Source organism: Oncorhynchus kisutch, linkage group LG23 (assembly GCF_002021735.2).
Source record: "Oncorhynchus kisutch isolate 150728-3 linkage group LG23, Okis_V2, whole genome shotgun sequence".
Classification (NCBI taxonomy): Eukaryota; Metazoa; Chordata; class Actinopteri; order Salmoniformes; family Salmonidae; genus Oncorhynchus; species Oncorhynchus kisutch.
Window position 1 is genome coordinate 42070295 of NC_034196.2, and position 18258 is coordinate 42088552.

The window sequence follows — 18258 nt, forward strand, 5'->3', positions numbered from 1 at the left end:
CCTCCTTCTTCTCCCTCTCTTCCTCCTCCTCCCTCTCTTCCTCCTCCCGTCCCTCCGCTCTTCCTCCTCTTTCCTCCTCCCGTCCTCCTCCTCCTGCTCCTCCTCCCGCTCCTCCTCCTCCTTCCTCCTCCCGTCCTCCTCCGCCTGCTCCTCCCCCCGCTCGCGCCTGCTCCTTCCTCCTCCGTCCTCCTCCTCCCGCTCCTTCTCCTCCCGCTCCTCCTCCTCCCGCTCTTCCTCCTCCTTCCTCCCCGTCCTCCTCCTTCCTCCTCCCGTCCTCCTCCCGTCCTCCTCCTCCTCCCACTCCTCTTCGTCCCCCTCTCCTCCCTCTCCAGATGTGAATGAGTGTGACCTGAACGCCAACATCTGTATGCACGGCGAGTGCGAGAACACCAAGGGATCGTTCATCTGCCACTGTCAGCCTGGCTACTCAGTCAAGAAGGGAACTTCTGGATGTACAGGTGAGAGAGAGTCAAATCTCCCTGCCACAATATCTAAGCCAATAGGACAACATTGTTGATGAACATTCACAAATCAACTTGATTGGAGGTCCACAAGACACTCCCCGCCTCTCGTCATGAGCTGTCCTTCCGTTACCAAGAACCACATGCTGGATTTGTATCAGGGTCGTTGGAGATTTCAGAGTAGCGTCCATTAAGTGACCTTAAAAAAATGTTTTAATAAATGTAGAATTTATCGCCCTTGCGTACACATTTCCGTCTATTAAGAACCAACGATGTGCTACCTTTTTGCTAACATATTTTCAGACGAATCTCACAGAGTTCTGTCTAACCGGGTCGAGCAACTTGATTTCTCAGCAACAACACAGCTGTTGCTGCCTGCTACAGGCTGACAGTCATAAGAAGTGGCTGAGAACAAACCTAGGCTACTGCAGATAGCTAGCTATATGGTGGTATTCAAGCTGAGGTCAATCCATTAATGCAAACAGACATGTTGATTAGTTAGCTAGCTAACTTTAGCTAACGCTGAAAGTCAAGCAGCTAGTCTCTGTATCTAGTTAATGAACAGGCAAAGAAAGGTAGCTAGTTATGTTTGTTTATAGAATGTTTTTACACAATTAACTTTAGCCATTAGCTATAGCTTGTTGAATAACCTTCAGGGTATTTGGTACATATGAGTACCAAAATAAAGATGTAGAGTGTTGGAACTCATTCAATTAAATAGTCTTGTATTCAGTAAAGTATTTGAATGGATGCCGAGAGTGTGCAAAGCTGTCATCAAGGCAAAGGGGGGCTACTTTGAAGAATCTCACATCTATTTTGATTTGTTTAACACTTTTTTGGTTACTACATGATTCCATATGTGTTATTTCATAGTTTGGATGTTTTCACTATTATTCTACAATGTAGAAAATAGTAAATATAAAGAAAAACCCTGGAATGAGAAGGTGTGTCTAAACTTTTGACTGGTACTGTAAATCAACATTAATTATGGATTTATTGAAATTTGTGAAAGCAAATATGTCTGGCTTCTGTGAGATGTCCTGTATTGGAATTACTGAATGTAACTCCTTCTGTGTAGACATGGATGAGTGTGAGATCGGAGCTCACAACTGTGACGTCAACGCCAACTGTATCAACACCCCCGGGGACTTCCGCTGTTCCTGTCGTGTCGGCTGGGTGGGAAACGGAGTCAACTGTATAGGTAGGCCCCCAGCCTCCAACCTCCATCTGCTCAGTCCATACTCTGAATGTATATACACTTTCCACTGGCTCAGATACTAGACAAAAAAAAGCAACTGTAAATAATATAAATAATAATAAATAAAATAATAAATAAATAATGATCAATTAAATCAACTTCTCTGCTAAACACAAAATACATTAATGGTTGCAAATGTATGTTCAGATCTTCGATCTTCATCAGAGCCTTGACAGGGATTCAGTCGGTTTCTGGCAAACTAGCTACTGTATGGCCCTTCAAACATCTTGCACTAGGCTGCTAGCTGGAGCACGTTTGCTCAGCTGATCTAGCATGGTTTGCCATAGCAACTGGTGCGTCATAGCTACAGAGAGCGGAGTGATTTTTTCCCAGAGATCAGTTCCATGCGGTTAATACATATCGGTTGAGGGACGAGCGTGTCGTAGGAGTGACGCCGTCTGACGTGAGACAATGATTGGCTAATTCATACAGTCAGCATTCCTTTTGAACTGTGAATCCAGGTAGAAAAGAGTTTAAAATAGGGTTCAAAGGTCAGATGAACACAACAATCAACACAACAATCATGTTGAGTGCAAGGATTCAATTCCCTTTCATAAGCAGAAGACTACTTGATCATATTCATTGCATGGAAATTACTTTTTGTTTTTACCCCACTCCCCGATACACACATACATCTATGATGCAGTCAGCCGTGGTGCAGTCAGCCATGTTGCAGTCAGCTATGGATCAGTCAGCCGTGGTGCAGTCAGCCGTGGTGCAGTCAGCTATGGATCAGTCAGCCGTGGTGCAGTCAGCCATGTTGCAGTCAGCTATGGATCAGTCAGCCGTGGTGCAGTCAGCCATGTTGCAGTCAGCTATGGATCAGTCAGCCGTGGTGCAGTCAGCTGTGGTGCAGTCAGTTATGGATCAGTCAACCGTGGTGCAGTCAACCGTGGTGCAGTCAGCCGTGTTGCAGTCAGCCGTGTTGCAGTCAGCCGTGTTGCAGTCAGCCGTGTTGCAGTCAGCCGTGTTGCATTCAGCTGTGTTGCAGTCAGCCGTGGTACTGTCAGCCGTGGTACTGTCAGCCTTGGTGTAGTCAGCCTTAGTGCAGTCAGCCGTAGTACAGTCAGCCGTGGGGCAGTCAGCCGTGGTGCAGTTTGGAGCCTTGCTCAAGGCTCTGATACAATCCATTCTGGAAATTAATTTGTATTAGCTAGGATTCAACTCATGTATCGAAAATATAGCAAAATGAGAATGAATACTCTTTCTATACAGAAATTGGTTGCTAGACATTTTCTGATTGGACCGATTTGAACTTGGGTAGAGCCCTAGCCCAGTGGTGAGTGTGTGTGTGTGTATTGTAGATATGGATGAGTGCACCAATGGGACAAGCCACTGCAGTGCCAACGCCAAGTGTCTGAACACACCCGGCTCCTACCGCTGCGCCTGCGCTGAGGGCTTCACTGGAGACGGCTTCACCTGTTCAGGTAACACACTCACACTCTCTCTACACTGAGTATACCGAACATTAAGAACACCTTCTTAATATTGACTTGCATCCCCCATTTTGCCCTCAGAACAGCCTTAATTCGCTGGGGCATGGACTCTACAAGGTGTCCAAAGCGTTCCACAGGGATGCTGACCCATGTTGACTCCAATGCTTCCCACAGTTATGTCAAGTTGGCTGGATGTCCTTTGGGTGGTGGATCATTCTTGATACACACAGGAAACTGTTGAGCGTGAAAAACCCAGCAGTGCCTGACATCTACTACCATGCCCCGTTCAAAGGCACTTACAGATTTTGTCTCCCCTTCATCTACACTGATTGAAGTGGATTTAACAAGTGACAGCAATAAGGGACCATAGGTTCCACCTGGATTCACCTGGTCACGCTATGTCATGGAAAGAGCAGGTGTTCTTAATGTTTTGTACACTCAGTGGATATTACCATGGTAACCGTTAAACAGCTGCAGAGAGTTGGCTTGTTCGTATTGTCCATGCTACTGTTGGTGTGCATGTCATAATCAGTGTTAGGTACTGTTATGTACTGTGTTCTAGTAATAACCAATACTAGGTCCATATATTTTCACATTCAGTTAATTGAATTCTCTTAAATGCTTTATTTGTAAATAAATAGATGTTTGTGTATAGTCATTTAGTAGAGGCTTTTAACCAAAGCAACACATTCCTCCCCGACCCTCCAAACCTCTGACCTCTGACCCTCTGACCCAGGGATCATCAACACATTCTAACCCTCTGACTCTCTGACCCAGGGATCATCAACACATTCTAACCCTCTAACCCTCTGACCCAGGGATCATCAACACATTCTAACCCTCTGACCCTCTGACCCAGGGATCATCAACACATTCTAACCCTCTGACCCAGGGATCATCAACACATTCTAACCCTCTGACCCAGGGATCATCAACACATTCTAACCCTCTGACCCAGGGATTATCAACACATTCTGACCCTCTGACCTCTGACCCTCTGACCCAGGGATCATCAACACATTCTAACCCTCTGACCCTCTGACCTCTGACCCTCTGACCCAGGGATCATCAACACATTCTAACTCTCTGACCCTCTGACGCTCTGACCCAGGGATCATCAACACATTCTAACTCTCTGACCCTCTGACCCTCTGACCCAGGGATCATCAACACATTCTAACCCTCTAACCCTCTGACCCTCTGACCCAGGGATCATCAACACATTCTAACCCTCTGACCCAGGGATCATCAACACATTCTAACCCTCTGACCCTTTGACCCTCTGACACAGGGATCATCAACACATTCTAACCCTCTAACCCTCTGACCTCTAACCCTCTGACCCAGGGATCATCAACACATTCTAACCCTCTGACCCAGGGATCATCAACACATTCTAACTCTCTAACTCTCTGACCCTCTGACCCGCTGACCTCTTAACCCTTGAACCCAGGAATCATCATCACCTTCCAACCCTCTGACCCAGGGATCATCAACACTTTCCAACCCTCTGACCCATCTCAACCATGGATGTATGAGCATTGGCCTGTATAACAATTCAATGTCCTTCTCCATCACTGAATTGTCTTGAAGATATGATGTTAACCCTGTTTGATCCCCATGTGGTGACAGACGAGGATGAGTGTGCAGAGAACGTGAATCTGTGTGAGAACGGCCAGTGTCTCAACACCCTGGGGGGTTACCGCTGTGAGTGTGAGATGGGCTTCACCCCTGCCCCGGACAGACGCACCTGCCAAGGTGAGTGCCTGGCACCTGTCCCCTATCTATCTCACAGTCCATTCATAGAGTGTATAGCAGCTCCGGGGTGAAGTTTCCTCTAGGTACAGCTCTAGGATCAGCTTCCCCTCCCACTAGCATAACCTTAATCATTAGAGGGGGAAATGTTAAACTGATCCTATACCAGCGTCAAATCCTGACTTAACACGTATCGTGTAGAGCATCACCCTAATACCCAATGCCACCTCAACGATGAGCCATTATTGATGCAATATAGGTTTCTATTCATTCAAACCTGTACAAGAAGGTTTGTGGCAAATACATAACAATACCAAGTTCAATACTACATTTCCCCTATAAGGGCGTCATTGGGAACACGAGTGCATTGACATACTGTACACCCTCAAAATCAAATCAAATTGTATTGGTCACATACACATGGTTAGCAGAGTGTTATTACGAGTGTAGAGAAATGCTTGTGCTTTCAGTTCCCGACATTGCAGTCATATCTAACAAGTAATATCTAACAATTCCAACAACAACATCCTAATACACACAAATCTAAGTAAAGGAATGGAATAAGAATATATACATATAAATATATGGATGAGCGATGACAGAGCGATGACAGAGCAGCATAGGCAAGATGCAATAGATGGTATAAAATACAGTATACACAATACAGTATGAGATGAATGATGCAAGATATGTGAACATTTTTAAAGTGGCATTGTTAAAGTGACTAGTGATCTATTTATTAAAGTGGCCAATGTGTGTGTACTTTGGACATGCAAAATATGAATAACTGCATATATACATGAAGATCATTTCCATTAATAAGTAAAAAGGTAAATGTGTTGATTGCGTTGTCTCCTGCCGATTCTCTGCAGATATTGACGAGTGTACCTTCCAGAATATCTGTGTGTTTGGCACGTGTAAGAACATCCCCGGCATGTTCCGCTGTATCTGTAACGACGGCTATGAGTTGGACCGCTCCGGAGGCAACTGTACAGGTATGACATGACCGTCTGTCCGTCTGGCTGGCTGGCTAGCTGGCTCAGGCTGGTTGGCTGGCTCAGGCTGGTTGGCTGTCTCTGACTGGCTGGCTAGCTGGGTCAGGCTGGTTGGCTGTCTCTGACTGGCTGGCTAGCTGGCTCAGGCTGGTTGGCTGGCTTTGACTGGCTGGCTAGCTGGCTCAGGCTGGTTGGCTGGCTCTGACTGGCTGGCTAGGTTATCTGGCTCTGATTGGCTGGCTCGCTCTTGCTGCCCCGGCTCTGGCTGGGAGGCACTGGCTGGCTGGCTGGTTGCCTGGCTGCCCCTCTGTCTATTCTTCAGTCTACCAATCTATCTCACCCACGTTACGACTGTTTTAGTCAATCAACCTGTCAGTCAGTCTGTCAATCTGTCAGTCAGTCTGTCAGTCTGTCAATCAGTCAGTCAGTTTGTATTTCTGTCTGTCTACCTTCCTGTCTGTCTGTCTACCTTCCTGTCTGTCTACCTTCCTGTCTGTCTACCTTCCTGTCTGTCTGTCTACCTTCCTGTCTGTCTACCTTCCTGTCTGTCTACCTTCCTGTCTGTCTGTCTACCTTCCTGTCTGTCTACCTTCCTGTCTGTCTGTCTACCTTCCTGTCTGTCTGTCTACCTTCCTGTCTGTCTACCTTCCTGTCTGTCTGTCTACCTTCCTGTCTGTCTACCTTCCTGTCTGTCTGTCTACCTTCCTGTCTGTCTACCTTCCTGTCTGTCTACCTTCCTGTCTGTCTGTCTACCTTCCTGTCTGTCTGTCTACCTTCCTGTCTGTCTGTCTACCTTCCTGTCTGTCTACCTTCCATCTATCTTCCCGTATAGCCTTCTGTCCCTCTCTCTGTTTACCCATCTGTGTGACCAGGTGATTAGGTAAGATAAGGTGATTGAGGACTGATCGTCCCACTAGCCTCAGACTAACTCTGATGTCATCCTCCTAAACCAGCAGTGGGGGTGGATCCTATTCCCGATGTCGTGCTCCACCAAATAGGGAGCAGGGTGCCATTTTTGGAAGCAGGCTAAGACGTCTCTGTTCTGCTCCAGATTAGATGAAATGACCTTTTAACCTGGATGCGCTCCTTTATGGGGTGTCAGTGCAGTCTGAAGTGGATGGGGGTTTAAGGTTTAAACTGGTGGAAGAATGTGTTTAATGGTGAGGTTTACAGTGTAGGATCTCTGGGGATGTTTCTGAATACCACCACCCACCATGATTCATTGTATTCATATTTACATAGTTTTCCAACATTTTGATGGGGAGAATTTTTTTTTTTTTGTGGTATCAAAGTGCCAAGTCTCATGGAAGCTGCTGTACAAATCATTTATGATCATTGGGGATCATATTTCATATTATATTTATAGCATATTTATATTTATTGTTTGAAAAGTCTTTGAAAAGTGAATGCTTTTTGTGTGTGTGTGTGTGTGTGCGTGGGTGCGTGGGTGTGTGTGTGTGTGTGTGTGTGTGTGTGTGTGTGTGTGTGTGTGTGTGTGTGTGTGTGGGTGCGTGTGTGTGTGTGTGTGTGTGTGTGTGTGTGTGTGTGTGTGTGTGTGTGTGTGTGTGTGTGTGTGTGTGGGTGGGTGCGTGTGTGTGTGTGTGTGTGTGTGTGTGTGTGTGTGTGTGTGTGTGTGTGTGTGTGTGTGTGCTTGTGTGCGTGCGTGGGTGCGTGCGTGCGTGCGTGCGTGCGTGCGTGTGCGTGTGTGTGTGTGCGTGGGTGCGTGGGTGCGTGTGTGTGTGTGCGTGGGTGCGTGGGTGTGTGTGTGTGTGTGTGTGTGTGTGTGTGTGTGTGTGTGTGTGTGTGTGTGTGGGTGCGTGTGTGTGTGTGTGTGTGTGTGTGTGTGTGTGTGTGTGTGTGTGTGTGTGTGTGTGTGTGTGGGTGGGTGCGTGTGTGTGTGTGTGTGTGTGTGTGTGTGTGTGTGTGTGTGTGTGTGTGTGTGTGTGTGTGTGTGTGTGCTTGTGTGCGTGCGTGGGTGCGTGCGTGCGTGCGTGCGTGCGTGCGTGCGTGTGCGTGTGTGTGTGTGTGTGTGTGTGTGTGTGTGTGTGTGTGTGCGTGCGTGCGTGCGTGCGTGCGTGCGTGCGTGCGTGCGTGTGTGTGTGTAACCCAGACGTGGACGAGTGCCAGGACCCCATCAACTGTGTGAACGGGCTGTGTGTGAACATCGACGGCTCCTACGAGTGTAACTGTCCTCCGGACTTTGAACTTAACCCTACAGGGGTGGGATGTGTAGGTAAGTTATTACGAGCTCATTTGATTTTTTCATGGCAAAACGTTTTAAAAACATTCTCAATTGCGTGTCTTAATGCAGTGTTTCCCAACTCTGGTCCTTGAGTACCCACCGACAGCACACATTTTTGTTGTTCCTCCAGATAAATTATACTATGATGGCTATTGATGATTAGTTGACAAGTAGAATCAGATGTGTTTGTCCAAAGCTACAACAAAAATGTGTTCTGTTGGGGTTACTGGAGGACTGGAGTTGGGAAACACTGCCCTACATAATGTGTACTGTTGGGCTTACTGGAGGACTGGGAAACACTGCCCTACATAATGTGTACTGTTGGGGTTACTGGAGGACTGGAGTTGGGAAACACTGCCCTACATAATGTGTACTGTTGGGGTTACTGGAGGACTGGGAAACACTGCCCTACATAATGTGTACTGTTGGGGTTACTGGAGGACTGGAGTTGGGAAACACTGCCCTACATAATGTGTACTGTTGGGGTTACTGGAGGACTGGAGTTGGGAAACACTGCCCTACATAATGTGTACTGTTGGGGTTACTGGAGGACTGGAGTTGGGAAACACTGCCCTACATAATGTGTACTGTTGGGGTTACTGGAGGACTGGAGTTGGGAAACACTGCCCTACATAATGTGTACTGTTGGGGTTACTGGAGGACTGGAGTTGGGAAACACTGCCCTACATAATGTGTACTGTTGGGGTTACTGGAGGAATGGAGTTGGGAAACACTGCCCTACATAATGTGTACTGTTGGGGTTACTGGAGGACTGGGAAACACTGCCCTACATAATGTGTACTGTTGGGATTACTGGAGTACTGGAGTTGGGTAACACTGCCCTAATGAACCCCGTGGTCTCACCGATGTCAACTGTAATTACTCCTCTGAGTCATGTATTAGGCACCAAATGGAGAGAGAAAAAAAAAACATTAAACCCATCAGAAACTCTTCCTTTTTATTTTCTGTTCCAAAATGTTTAAAAACGTCTTTTCAGTTGCGTGCCTTAATGAACACAACCCTGTTGGTTCTCCTCCTCCTCCTCTCTGGTGTACCAGACACACGTGTAGGGAACTGTTTCCTGGAGCATGGACCCAGGGGTGACAGGCGGTCCTGCAGTGTGGAGGTAGGAGTGGGAGTCAGCCGCTCCTCCTGCTGCTGCTCCCTGGGGCGTGCCTGGGGAAACCCCTGTGAACTCTGCTCTGCTCCCAACACCAGTAAGACTCTGTTTGACTATGTGATTGTTTATTTAGCTTCCTGTATTGTTGTGTGTGTAGAGGCTCAATGAAGAAAAGGAGGGAATAGTGGTGCCGGGCAAAAACAATTATTTAATTCCTTTATGTACAGGCTCACACACTCTTATAACGATACACACTCACAAGCTGTAGTCGTTCTGAGTAGGTTAACAAAGTATGCATTTAAATGTACAATATTATATTTTATGCTTGTACACAACAGGTTAGTCTGATTTGGCTAAACCTCCTCACTACGGTTTCTGAATTCAGTCAGTTCTACATTACAGTTCTCACTACTTGTTCAATGATTGGTCCTGTTACATTCAAACCGTTTGGCTGTGTTTACACAGCCAGCCCAATTCTGATATGTTGCCAATAATTGTTATATTTGGCTAAAGATCGGAATTCGGGCTGCCTGTGTAAATGGAGCCTTTGTTACTCAACAACAGACAAAATGGAAACGTATACTCGAAGTGTATAACCCATAGGAGTGTACTGATATGAAGTGTGTTCTGCAGCGGACTATAATACACTCTGCCCAGGAGGAGAGGGTTTCAGGCCCAACCCAGTCACCATCATACTAGAAGGTAACCATCCGCTTACTAAAATAGATCTTCTGGTAAACTACTTTAACTATGCCTTGTATACTGTAGTGCATAGGTGCAGAGAAACAATTCATAATGCTGTCTTTTCATTCGTATTGGTATTTGGTATTTTATCAGGATCCCCATTAGCTGATGCAAAAGCGGCAGCTACTCTTCCTGAGGTTCCACACGAAACATAATACAGAATGACATAATACAGAATGACATAATACAGAATGACATAATACAGAATGACATAATACAGAATGACATAATACAGAATGACATAATACAGAATGACATAATACAGAACATCATTAGACAAGAACAGCTCAAGGACAGAACTACATACGTTTTTAAAAAGGCTCATGTAGCCTCCATACCAAATGTATACACACAAACTATCTAGGTCAAATAGGGGAGAGGTGTTGCTTTATCTGTTTTTTCAAACCAAGTTCGCTGTTTATTTGAGCAATATGACATGGAAGGAAATTCCATTCTATAAGGGCTCTATATAATACTGTACTCTTCCTTGAATTTGTTCTGGATTTGGGGACGGTGAAAAGACCCCTGGTGGCATGTCTGGTGGGGTACGTGTGTGTGTCAGAGCTGTGTGTAAGTTGACTATGCAAACAATTAGGGATTTTCAACATATTAATGTTTCTTATAAAAATAAGTGATGCAGTCAGTCCTTCCTCAACTCCCAGTGAAGAGAGACTGAAATGCATAGTATTTATATCAGCCCTCTGACTACAATGAAGAGCTAAACGTGGCTCCCTGTTCTGGACCAGCTGCAGCTTAACTAGGTCTTTCCTTGCGGCACTGGATCACATGACTGGACAATAATCAAGATCAGATATAACTAGAGCAGGACTCGCTTTTTGGAGTGTGGTGTCAAAAAGCAGAGTATCTCTTTAGTACGGACAGACTTCTCCCCATCTTTACAACCAATGAAATCTATATGTTTTGACCATAACAGTTTACAATCTAAGGTAACACCAAGTAATTTAGTCTCCTCAACTTGTTCAACAGCCACACCATTCATTACCAGATTCAGCTGAGGTCTAGAACTTAAGGAATGATTTGTACCAAATACAATGCTCTTAGTTTTAGAGATGTTCAGGACCAGTTTATTACTGGCCACCTATTCCAAAACAGACTGCAACTCTTTGTTAAGGATTTCAGTGACTTCCTTAGCTGTGGTTGCTGATGCGTATTGTCACGCTCTGACCTTGGAGATCCTTATTCTTCTCCATGTTTGGTTAGGTCAGGGTGTGACTCGGGTGGGAAATTCTATGTTTTCTATTTCTTTGTTTTTGGCCGGGTATGGTTCCCAATCAGAGGCAGCTGTCTATCGTTGTCTCTGATTGGGAATAATTTCTTAGGCAGCCTTTTTTCCACCTGAGTTTGTGGGATCTTGTTTTCTGTTTAGTGTCTGTGCCTGACAGAACTGTGCACTTTCGTTTTCACGTTTGTTATTTTGTTTGAGTGTTTTTGAATATTAAAATCATGAACACTTTCCACGCTGCGCCTTGGTCCACTCTTCATTCTACAAATGAGAGCCGTTACACGTATATTGTTGAATCATCAGCATACATGGACACACACGCTTTGTTTAATGTCAGCGGCAGGTCATTGGTAAAAATAGAAAAGAGGGCCTAGAGAGCTGCCCTGCGGTACACCACACTTTACATGTTTGACCTTAGAGAAGCTTCCATTAAAGAAAACCCTCTGAGTTCTATTAGATAGATAGCTCCGAATCCATGATATGGCAGAGGTTGAAAAGCCATAGCACTTAAGTTTTCTCAACAACAGCTTATGGTCAGTAATATCAAAGGCTGCACTGAAATCTAACAGTACAGCTCCCACATTCTTCTTATTATCCATTTCTTTCAACCAATCATCAGTCATTTGTGTCAGTTCAGTACATGTTGAGTGCACTTCTCTATAAGCATGCAGACAGTCTGTTGTTAATTTGTTTACAGAGAAATAGCATTGTATTTGGTCAAACACAGTCCTTTCCAACAGTTTTCTAGGAGCTGGCAGCAAGCGTATACAGTTGAAGTCAGAAGTTTACATACACTTAGGTTGGAGTCATTAAAACTCGTTTTTCAACCATTCCACAAATTTCTTGTTAACAAACTATAGTTTTGGCAAGTCGGTTAGGACATCTACTTTGTGCATGACACAACTCATTTTTCACACAATTGTTTACAGACAGATTATTTCACTTATAATTCACTGTATCACAATTCCAGTGGGTGAGAAGTTTACATACACTAAGTTCACTGTGCTTTCAAACAGCTTGGATAATTCCAGAAAATGATGTCATGGCTTGAGAAGCTTCTGATAGGCTAATTGACACCATTTGAGTCAATTGGAGGTGTACCTGTGGATGTATTTAAAGGCCTACCTTCAACTCAGTGCCTCTTTGCTTGACATCATGAGAAAATCAAAAGAAAATCAGCCAAGACCTAAAAAGAAAATTGTAGATCTCCACAAGTCTGGTTCATCCTAAGGAGCAATTTCCAAACGTCTGAAGGTACCACATTCATCTGTAGAAACAATAGTACGCAAGTATAAACACCATGGGACCACGTAGCCGTCATACCGCTCATGAAGGAGACGCATTCTGTCTCCTAGAGATGAACATACTTGGGTGCGAGAAGTGCAAATCAATCCCAGAACAACAGCAAAGGACCTTATGAAGATGCTGAAGGAAACAGGTACAAAAGTATCTATATCCACAGTAAAAACGAGTCCTATATCAACATAACCTGAAAGGCCGCTCAGCAAGGAAGAAGCCACTGCTCCAAATCCCCCATAAAAAAGCCAGACTACAGTTTGCAACTGCACGTGGGGACAAAGATCATACTTTTTCGAGAAAAGTCATCTGATATGATGAAACAGAAATAGAACTGTTTGGCCATAATGATCATCGTTATGTTTAGAGGAAAAAGGGGAGACTTGCAAGCTGAAGAACACCATCCCAACCGTGAAGCATGGGGGTGGCAGCATCATGTTGTGGGGGTGCTTTGCTGCAGGAGGGACTGGTGCACTTCACAAATAGATGACACCATGAGGGAGGAAAATTATGTGGATATATTGAAGCAACATCTCAAGACATCAGTCAGGAATTTAAAGCTTGAACTGAAAAAGTGTGTGCAAGCAAGGAGGCCTACAAAACTGACTCAGTTACACCAGCTCTGTCAGGAGGAATGGGCCAAAATTCACCCAACTTATTGTGGGAAGCTTGTGGAAGGAAACCCGAAATGTTTGACCCAAGTTAAACAATTTAAAGGCAATGCTACAAAACCCTAATTGAGTGTATGTAAACTTCTGACCCACTGGGAATGTGATGAAAGAAATAAAAGCTGAAATAAATCAGTCTCTCTACTATTATTCTGACATTTCACATTCTTAAAATAAAGTGGGGATCCTAACTGACCTAAGAAAGGGAATTTTTACAAGTATTAAATGTCAGGAATTATGAAAAACTGAGAGTAATGTATTTGGCTAAGGTGTATGTATACGACTTCAACTGTCGGTCTGCTGTTAGAACCAGTAAAGGCCACTTTACCACTCTTGGGTAGCGGAATGACTTCTTTGGCTCCAGGCCTGAAGACAAAAAAATATGACTGATAGGAGGGGCTATAGAGTCAGCCACCATCCTCAGTAGCTTTCCATCTAAGTTGTCAATGCCAGGAGGTTTGTCATTATTGATAATTAACAATCATTTTCCCACCTCTCCCACACTAACTTTACAAAATTTAATAAGCCATCTGATTCGATGAAAGAGGGAGTTGAATTTGTCTTTCTGCCCATAATTTCATTTAAAGTACTGCAAAGTGTTTTCCCATCATTCTTTACATCATTGATCTTGGTTTCATAATACAGTTTCTTCTTCTTTGTGTTGAGTTTAGTCACATTATTTCTCAATTTGCAGTAAGTCAGCCAGTCAGATGTGCAGTAAGTCAGCCAGTCAGATGTGCTGTAAGTCAGCCAGTCAGATGTGCAGTAAGTCAGCCAGTCAGATGTGCAGTAAGTCAGCCAGTCAGATGTGCTGTAAGTCAGCCAGTCAGATGTGCTGTAAGTCAGCCAGTCAGATGTGCTGTAAGTCAGCCAGTCAGATGTGCTGTAAGTCAGCCAGTCAGATGTGCAGTAAGTCAGCCAGTCAGACGTGCAGACAGACTTATTAGCCACTCCTTTTGCACCATCTCTTTCAACCATACAGTTTTTCCATTCCTCATCAATCCATGGAGCCTTAACAGTTCTAACAGTCAAGTTTCTTAACAGGTTCATGTTTATCAATAATTGGAAGAAGCGATTTCATAAATTCATGAAGTGCAGCGTCTGGATGCTCCTCATTAATCACATCAGACCAACAAATATATTTAACATCATCCACATAAGAGTCACAGCAAAATCTTTTGTATGATCTCGTATACACTATTTTAGGCTGTTGGAACTTTGTCTTCACTGGATATAGCCACTATATAGTCAGGATATAGCCACTATATTGTGATCACGGCATCCAATGGGTACGGATACAGCTTTAGAACAAAGTTCTACAGTATTAGTAAACATGTGATTGATACATGTGGATGATCTTGTTCCTGTAGTGTTTGTAATCACCCTGGTAGGTTGATTAATAACCTGAACCAGTTTACAGGCACTGGTTACAGTGAGAAGCTTCCTGTTGAGCGGACAGCTTGATGAAAACCAGTGAATATTCAGGTTCCAAGAAAGTAGACCTCTCTGTTTACATCACATACATTATCAAGCATTTCACACATATTATTTAGATACTGACTGTTATCACTTGGTGGCCTATAACAACACCCCAAAAGGAAAGGCTTTAGATGAAGAGCCAAGTGAACCTGCAACCACACTTCAATAACACTTGACATAAGATCTTCTCTAAGCATTACAGGGATATGGCTCTGAATATATACAGCAACACTTCCCCCATAAGCATTCCTGTCTCTTCTATAGATGTTATATCCTTGTATTGGTACTGATGTATCATCAAATGAATTATCTAAGTGAGTCTCAGAAATGGCTAATATATGAATGTAATCTGATGTTAGCAATTATTGATTTCATGAACCTTATTTCTAAGGCTACATATATTCATATGGGCTATTTTCAGCCCTTTCCTGGGTAGTTTATCAGAGAAAAACAAAATATTGAAAAGAAATGACAAAGCAAGAGAAAAATATATATATTCAGCAGTCCATTAATCAATTGGTGTGTGTGTGTGTGTGTGTGTGTGTGTGTGTGTGTGTGTGTGTGTGTGTGTGTGTGTGTGTGTGTGTGTGTGTGTGTGTGTGTGTGTGTGTGTGTGTGTGTGTGTGTGTGTGTGTGTGTGTGTGTGTGTGTGTGTGTGTGTGAGTGCTGCAGGGTTGAAGCCATGAACCCATAGGCTTGGCTCTCTCATCCCTTCCAGACTTCTGGGAGGGAGGGTGGACAATGAGTCTGTCGTAGCGGATGTACGCAATGTCCCCACACGCTCTGGCAGCTTTCATGACTGGGATCAGTTCTTTCCTCTTCTGGCACACAGCTTCAGGATAGTCCTCGTTGAGGAAGATATATGTTCCTCTCAAGGTCTTGGCTCTTTCCAGAACAGCTACATTGTCTTTGAACCTCAGGAACTTGACCACTATATGCCTGGGCCTATCACCTGGGCCGGTGGTTGGTTTTCGAATCCTGTGGGTGCGCTCCACCTCAATCTTCCTGTGGTCCATCTTCAATTTCGCAGAGATCATTTCCCTTACTTTGTCCTCCATCCAGGGCTCATGTGGAGATTCTGCAATTCCGTCCACAACCATGTTGTTTCGCCTTGATTGTCCCTCCAGATAGTCTGATTTATCTGTCATTGTTATCATGGATTCACACACAGAACTGATGTCCTCTCTCAATGACTTCCAGATTGCTGTCATCTTGCCGTTCTCCTGTTTCAACCTGTTTCAACCTGTCGAGCTGACCCTGGGAGAACTGCAAACTATTCTTCAGGTCCTGGACCTCTCTGGTCAGGTCATCCATTATTTTATTAGTAGAATCCACAAGTATTTGGACAAAACACTTGGAACTATTTTCTTGTTGTTGTAACAACTGCTTGTTGGTCTCTTTTTGTTTCTTTAAAAGATCCTTCACGTGTGATAGAGAGACACCACTGTCCTCAACGGTACTCCTGCCGGCACTTAGGTCTTTGTCATGGTAGCTAGCAACGTATGTTAGGCAGTTTTACTCCTGGCAGTTCCAGACAGGGCAGGTCACGGGGGAAATTGAAAACAACAAACAGCAGGGATCTAGACAGCCACAAACCTGGGACAATCTGCTGTCCCACCCACAATGGCTAACCGCGTTGCGGGCTGCGTTCAAGAACAAGCTCTTTTAATATAAATCTATATGATCAATCTTTTGCAAGGATTTGTAATTTTAATACAGTTTTGGTTGCAATATCATGTAGAGAAAACAAAAACCTTTGATTCTGATTCCATTGATAAGAGTCTGGAACCTAACCTTTGATTCTGATTCCATTGGTAAGAGTCTGGAACCTAAACCTTTGTTGAAACGATTTGTAAGGCTTAAATCCTATAACTGACTTTTTTGCACAGATCTTCCATTGACATCGACACATGATTTGTGCAAATGTCAAACTAGGATTTTTGGGATGTTTCTGGAATCTCAGGATGTTTGGGATCATTGGGATGTTTCTGGAATCTTGGGATGTTTGGGATCATTGGGATGTTTGAGATCATTGGGATGTTTGAGATCATTGGGATGTTTGGGATCATTGGGATGTTTGGGATCACTGGGATGTTTGGGATCATTGGGCTCATTGGGATGTTTCTGGAATCTTGGGATGTTTGAGATCATTGGGATGTTTGAGATCATTGGGATCATTGGGATGTTTGAGATCATTGGGATGTTTGGGATCATTGGGATGTTTGGGATCATTCTGTAATCTTGTTTTGTCTTCTCCTCCAGACATAGATGAGTGTTTGGAGCTGCCAGGCCTGTGTCAGGGAGGAAACTGTGTCAACACGTTTGGCAGCTTCTCGTGTGACTGTCCTCCTGGCTACTACCTCAACATAGACAGTCGCATCTGTGAAGGTGAGACACCATGCCATTTAACATCCCATTCAATCATCTGTGAAGGTGAGACACCATGCCATTTAACATCCCATTCAATCATCTGTGAAGGTGAGACACCATGCCATTTAACATCCCATTCAATCATCTGTGAAGGTGAGACACCATGCCATAATAGTGATAATTCACCCTGACTGCAAATTTTTGTATAGCTTACATTATTTTATTAAAAAATATATTTTTTACATACTGTAAAGTGTTTTAAAAAAAAAACTTAAATCACTAAACACAGCAGGCACTTATTAGACAGGCTTCTATTTGAGCCTTGCTTCTGTATCGTTAATGCACACAGCTTTGCTAATTTGAATAGTTAATTGTTAAATTCCAGCATTCACTTCCTGCATTTTAATCAATTTCTTCATTTCCTGCACTGTGTTATCGTTTACACTCTGTGTCACGTTTCTTTTGTCTTAAAACCGTTTACTTGACAGAGTAATTATTCTCCTCTTTGACTGTGGATTTTTCGGCAGTTCTTACTTTCGCCCCAATAGGGTGATCGGATGATTTTTAGGGGTCTGTTGACTGTTTTTGTGCTTGCCAGTTAACTAGCAGTCCTCAGCTGTTAGCAGCCAATGGCTAGCAGTTCTCAGCTGTTAGCAGCCAATGGCTAGCAGTCCTCAGCTGTTAGCAGCCAATGGCTAGCAGTTCTCAGCTGTTAGCAGCCAATGGCTAGCAGTCCTCAGCTGTTAGCAGCCAATGGCTAGCAGTTCTCAGCTGTTAGCAGCCAATGGCTAGCAGTTCTCAGCTGTTAGCAGCCAATGGCTAGCAGTTCTCAGCTGTTAGCAGCCAATGGCTAGCAGTTCTCAGCTGTTAACAGCCAATGGCTAGCAGTTCTCAGCTGTTAGCAGCCAATGGCTAGCAGTTCTCAGCTGTTAGCAGCCAATGGCTAGCAGTTCTCAGCTGTTAACAGCCAATGGCTAGCAGTTTCTTACTGGCGATAAAAACGGATGATTGTCATAATTTTTAGAGTCATTATTGACTTATTTAATGTAAGAGATCAAACATTAAACCTTTATAACAATTCATGGTAATTCATGGTAACCTCATAAACAATTCATTTAGACCCTGTGTTTATTTGAAACAGATGTTTATTTTCTAAAATGTGTGCTATTAAAAGGGACAGGCGGCTATTTG

General features: G+C 44.0%; 1 protein-coding gene across 1 annotated transcript in view; it reads left to right on the forward strand.

Annotated features, from left to right (window-relative positions):
• Positions 1–18258, forward strand: part of fbn2a (fibrillin 2a) — a 217767-nt gene that overhangs the window by 146408 nt on the left and 53101 nt on the right. Inside the window, exons 31-39 of the mRNA XM_031802448.1 lie at positions 333–458; positions 1540–1662; positions 3024–3146; positions 4788–4913; positions 5783–5905; positions 8016–8138; positions 9206–9364; positions 9901–9969; positions 16960–17085. Of these exons, the coding sequence (XP_031658308.1) occupies positions 333–458; positions 1540–1662; positions 3024–3146; positions 4788–4913; positions 5783–5905; positions 8016–8138; positions 9206–9364; positions 9901–9969; positions 16960–17085 (1098 nt within the window). The remainder of the gene's footprint in view (positions 1–332; positions 459–1539; positions 1663–3023; positions 3147–4787; positions 4914–5782; positions 5906–8015; positions 8139–9205; positions 9365–9900; positions 9970–16959; positions 17086–18258) is intronic.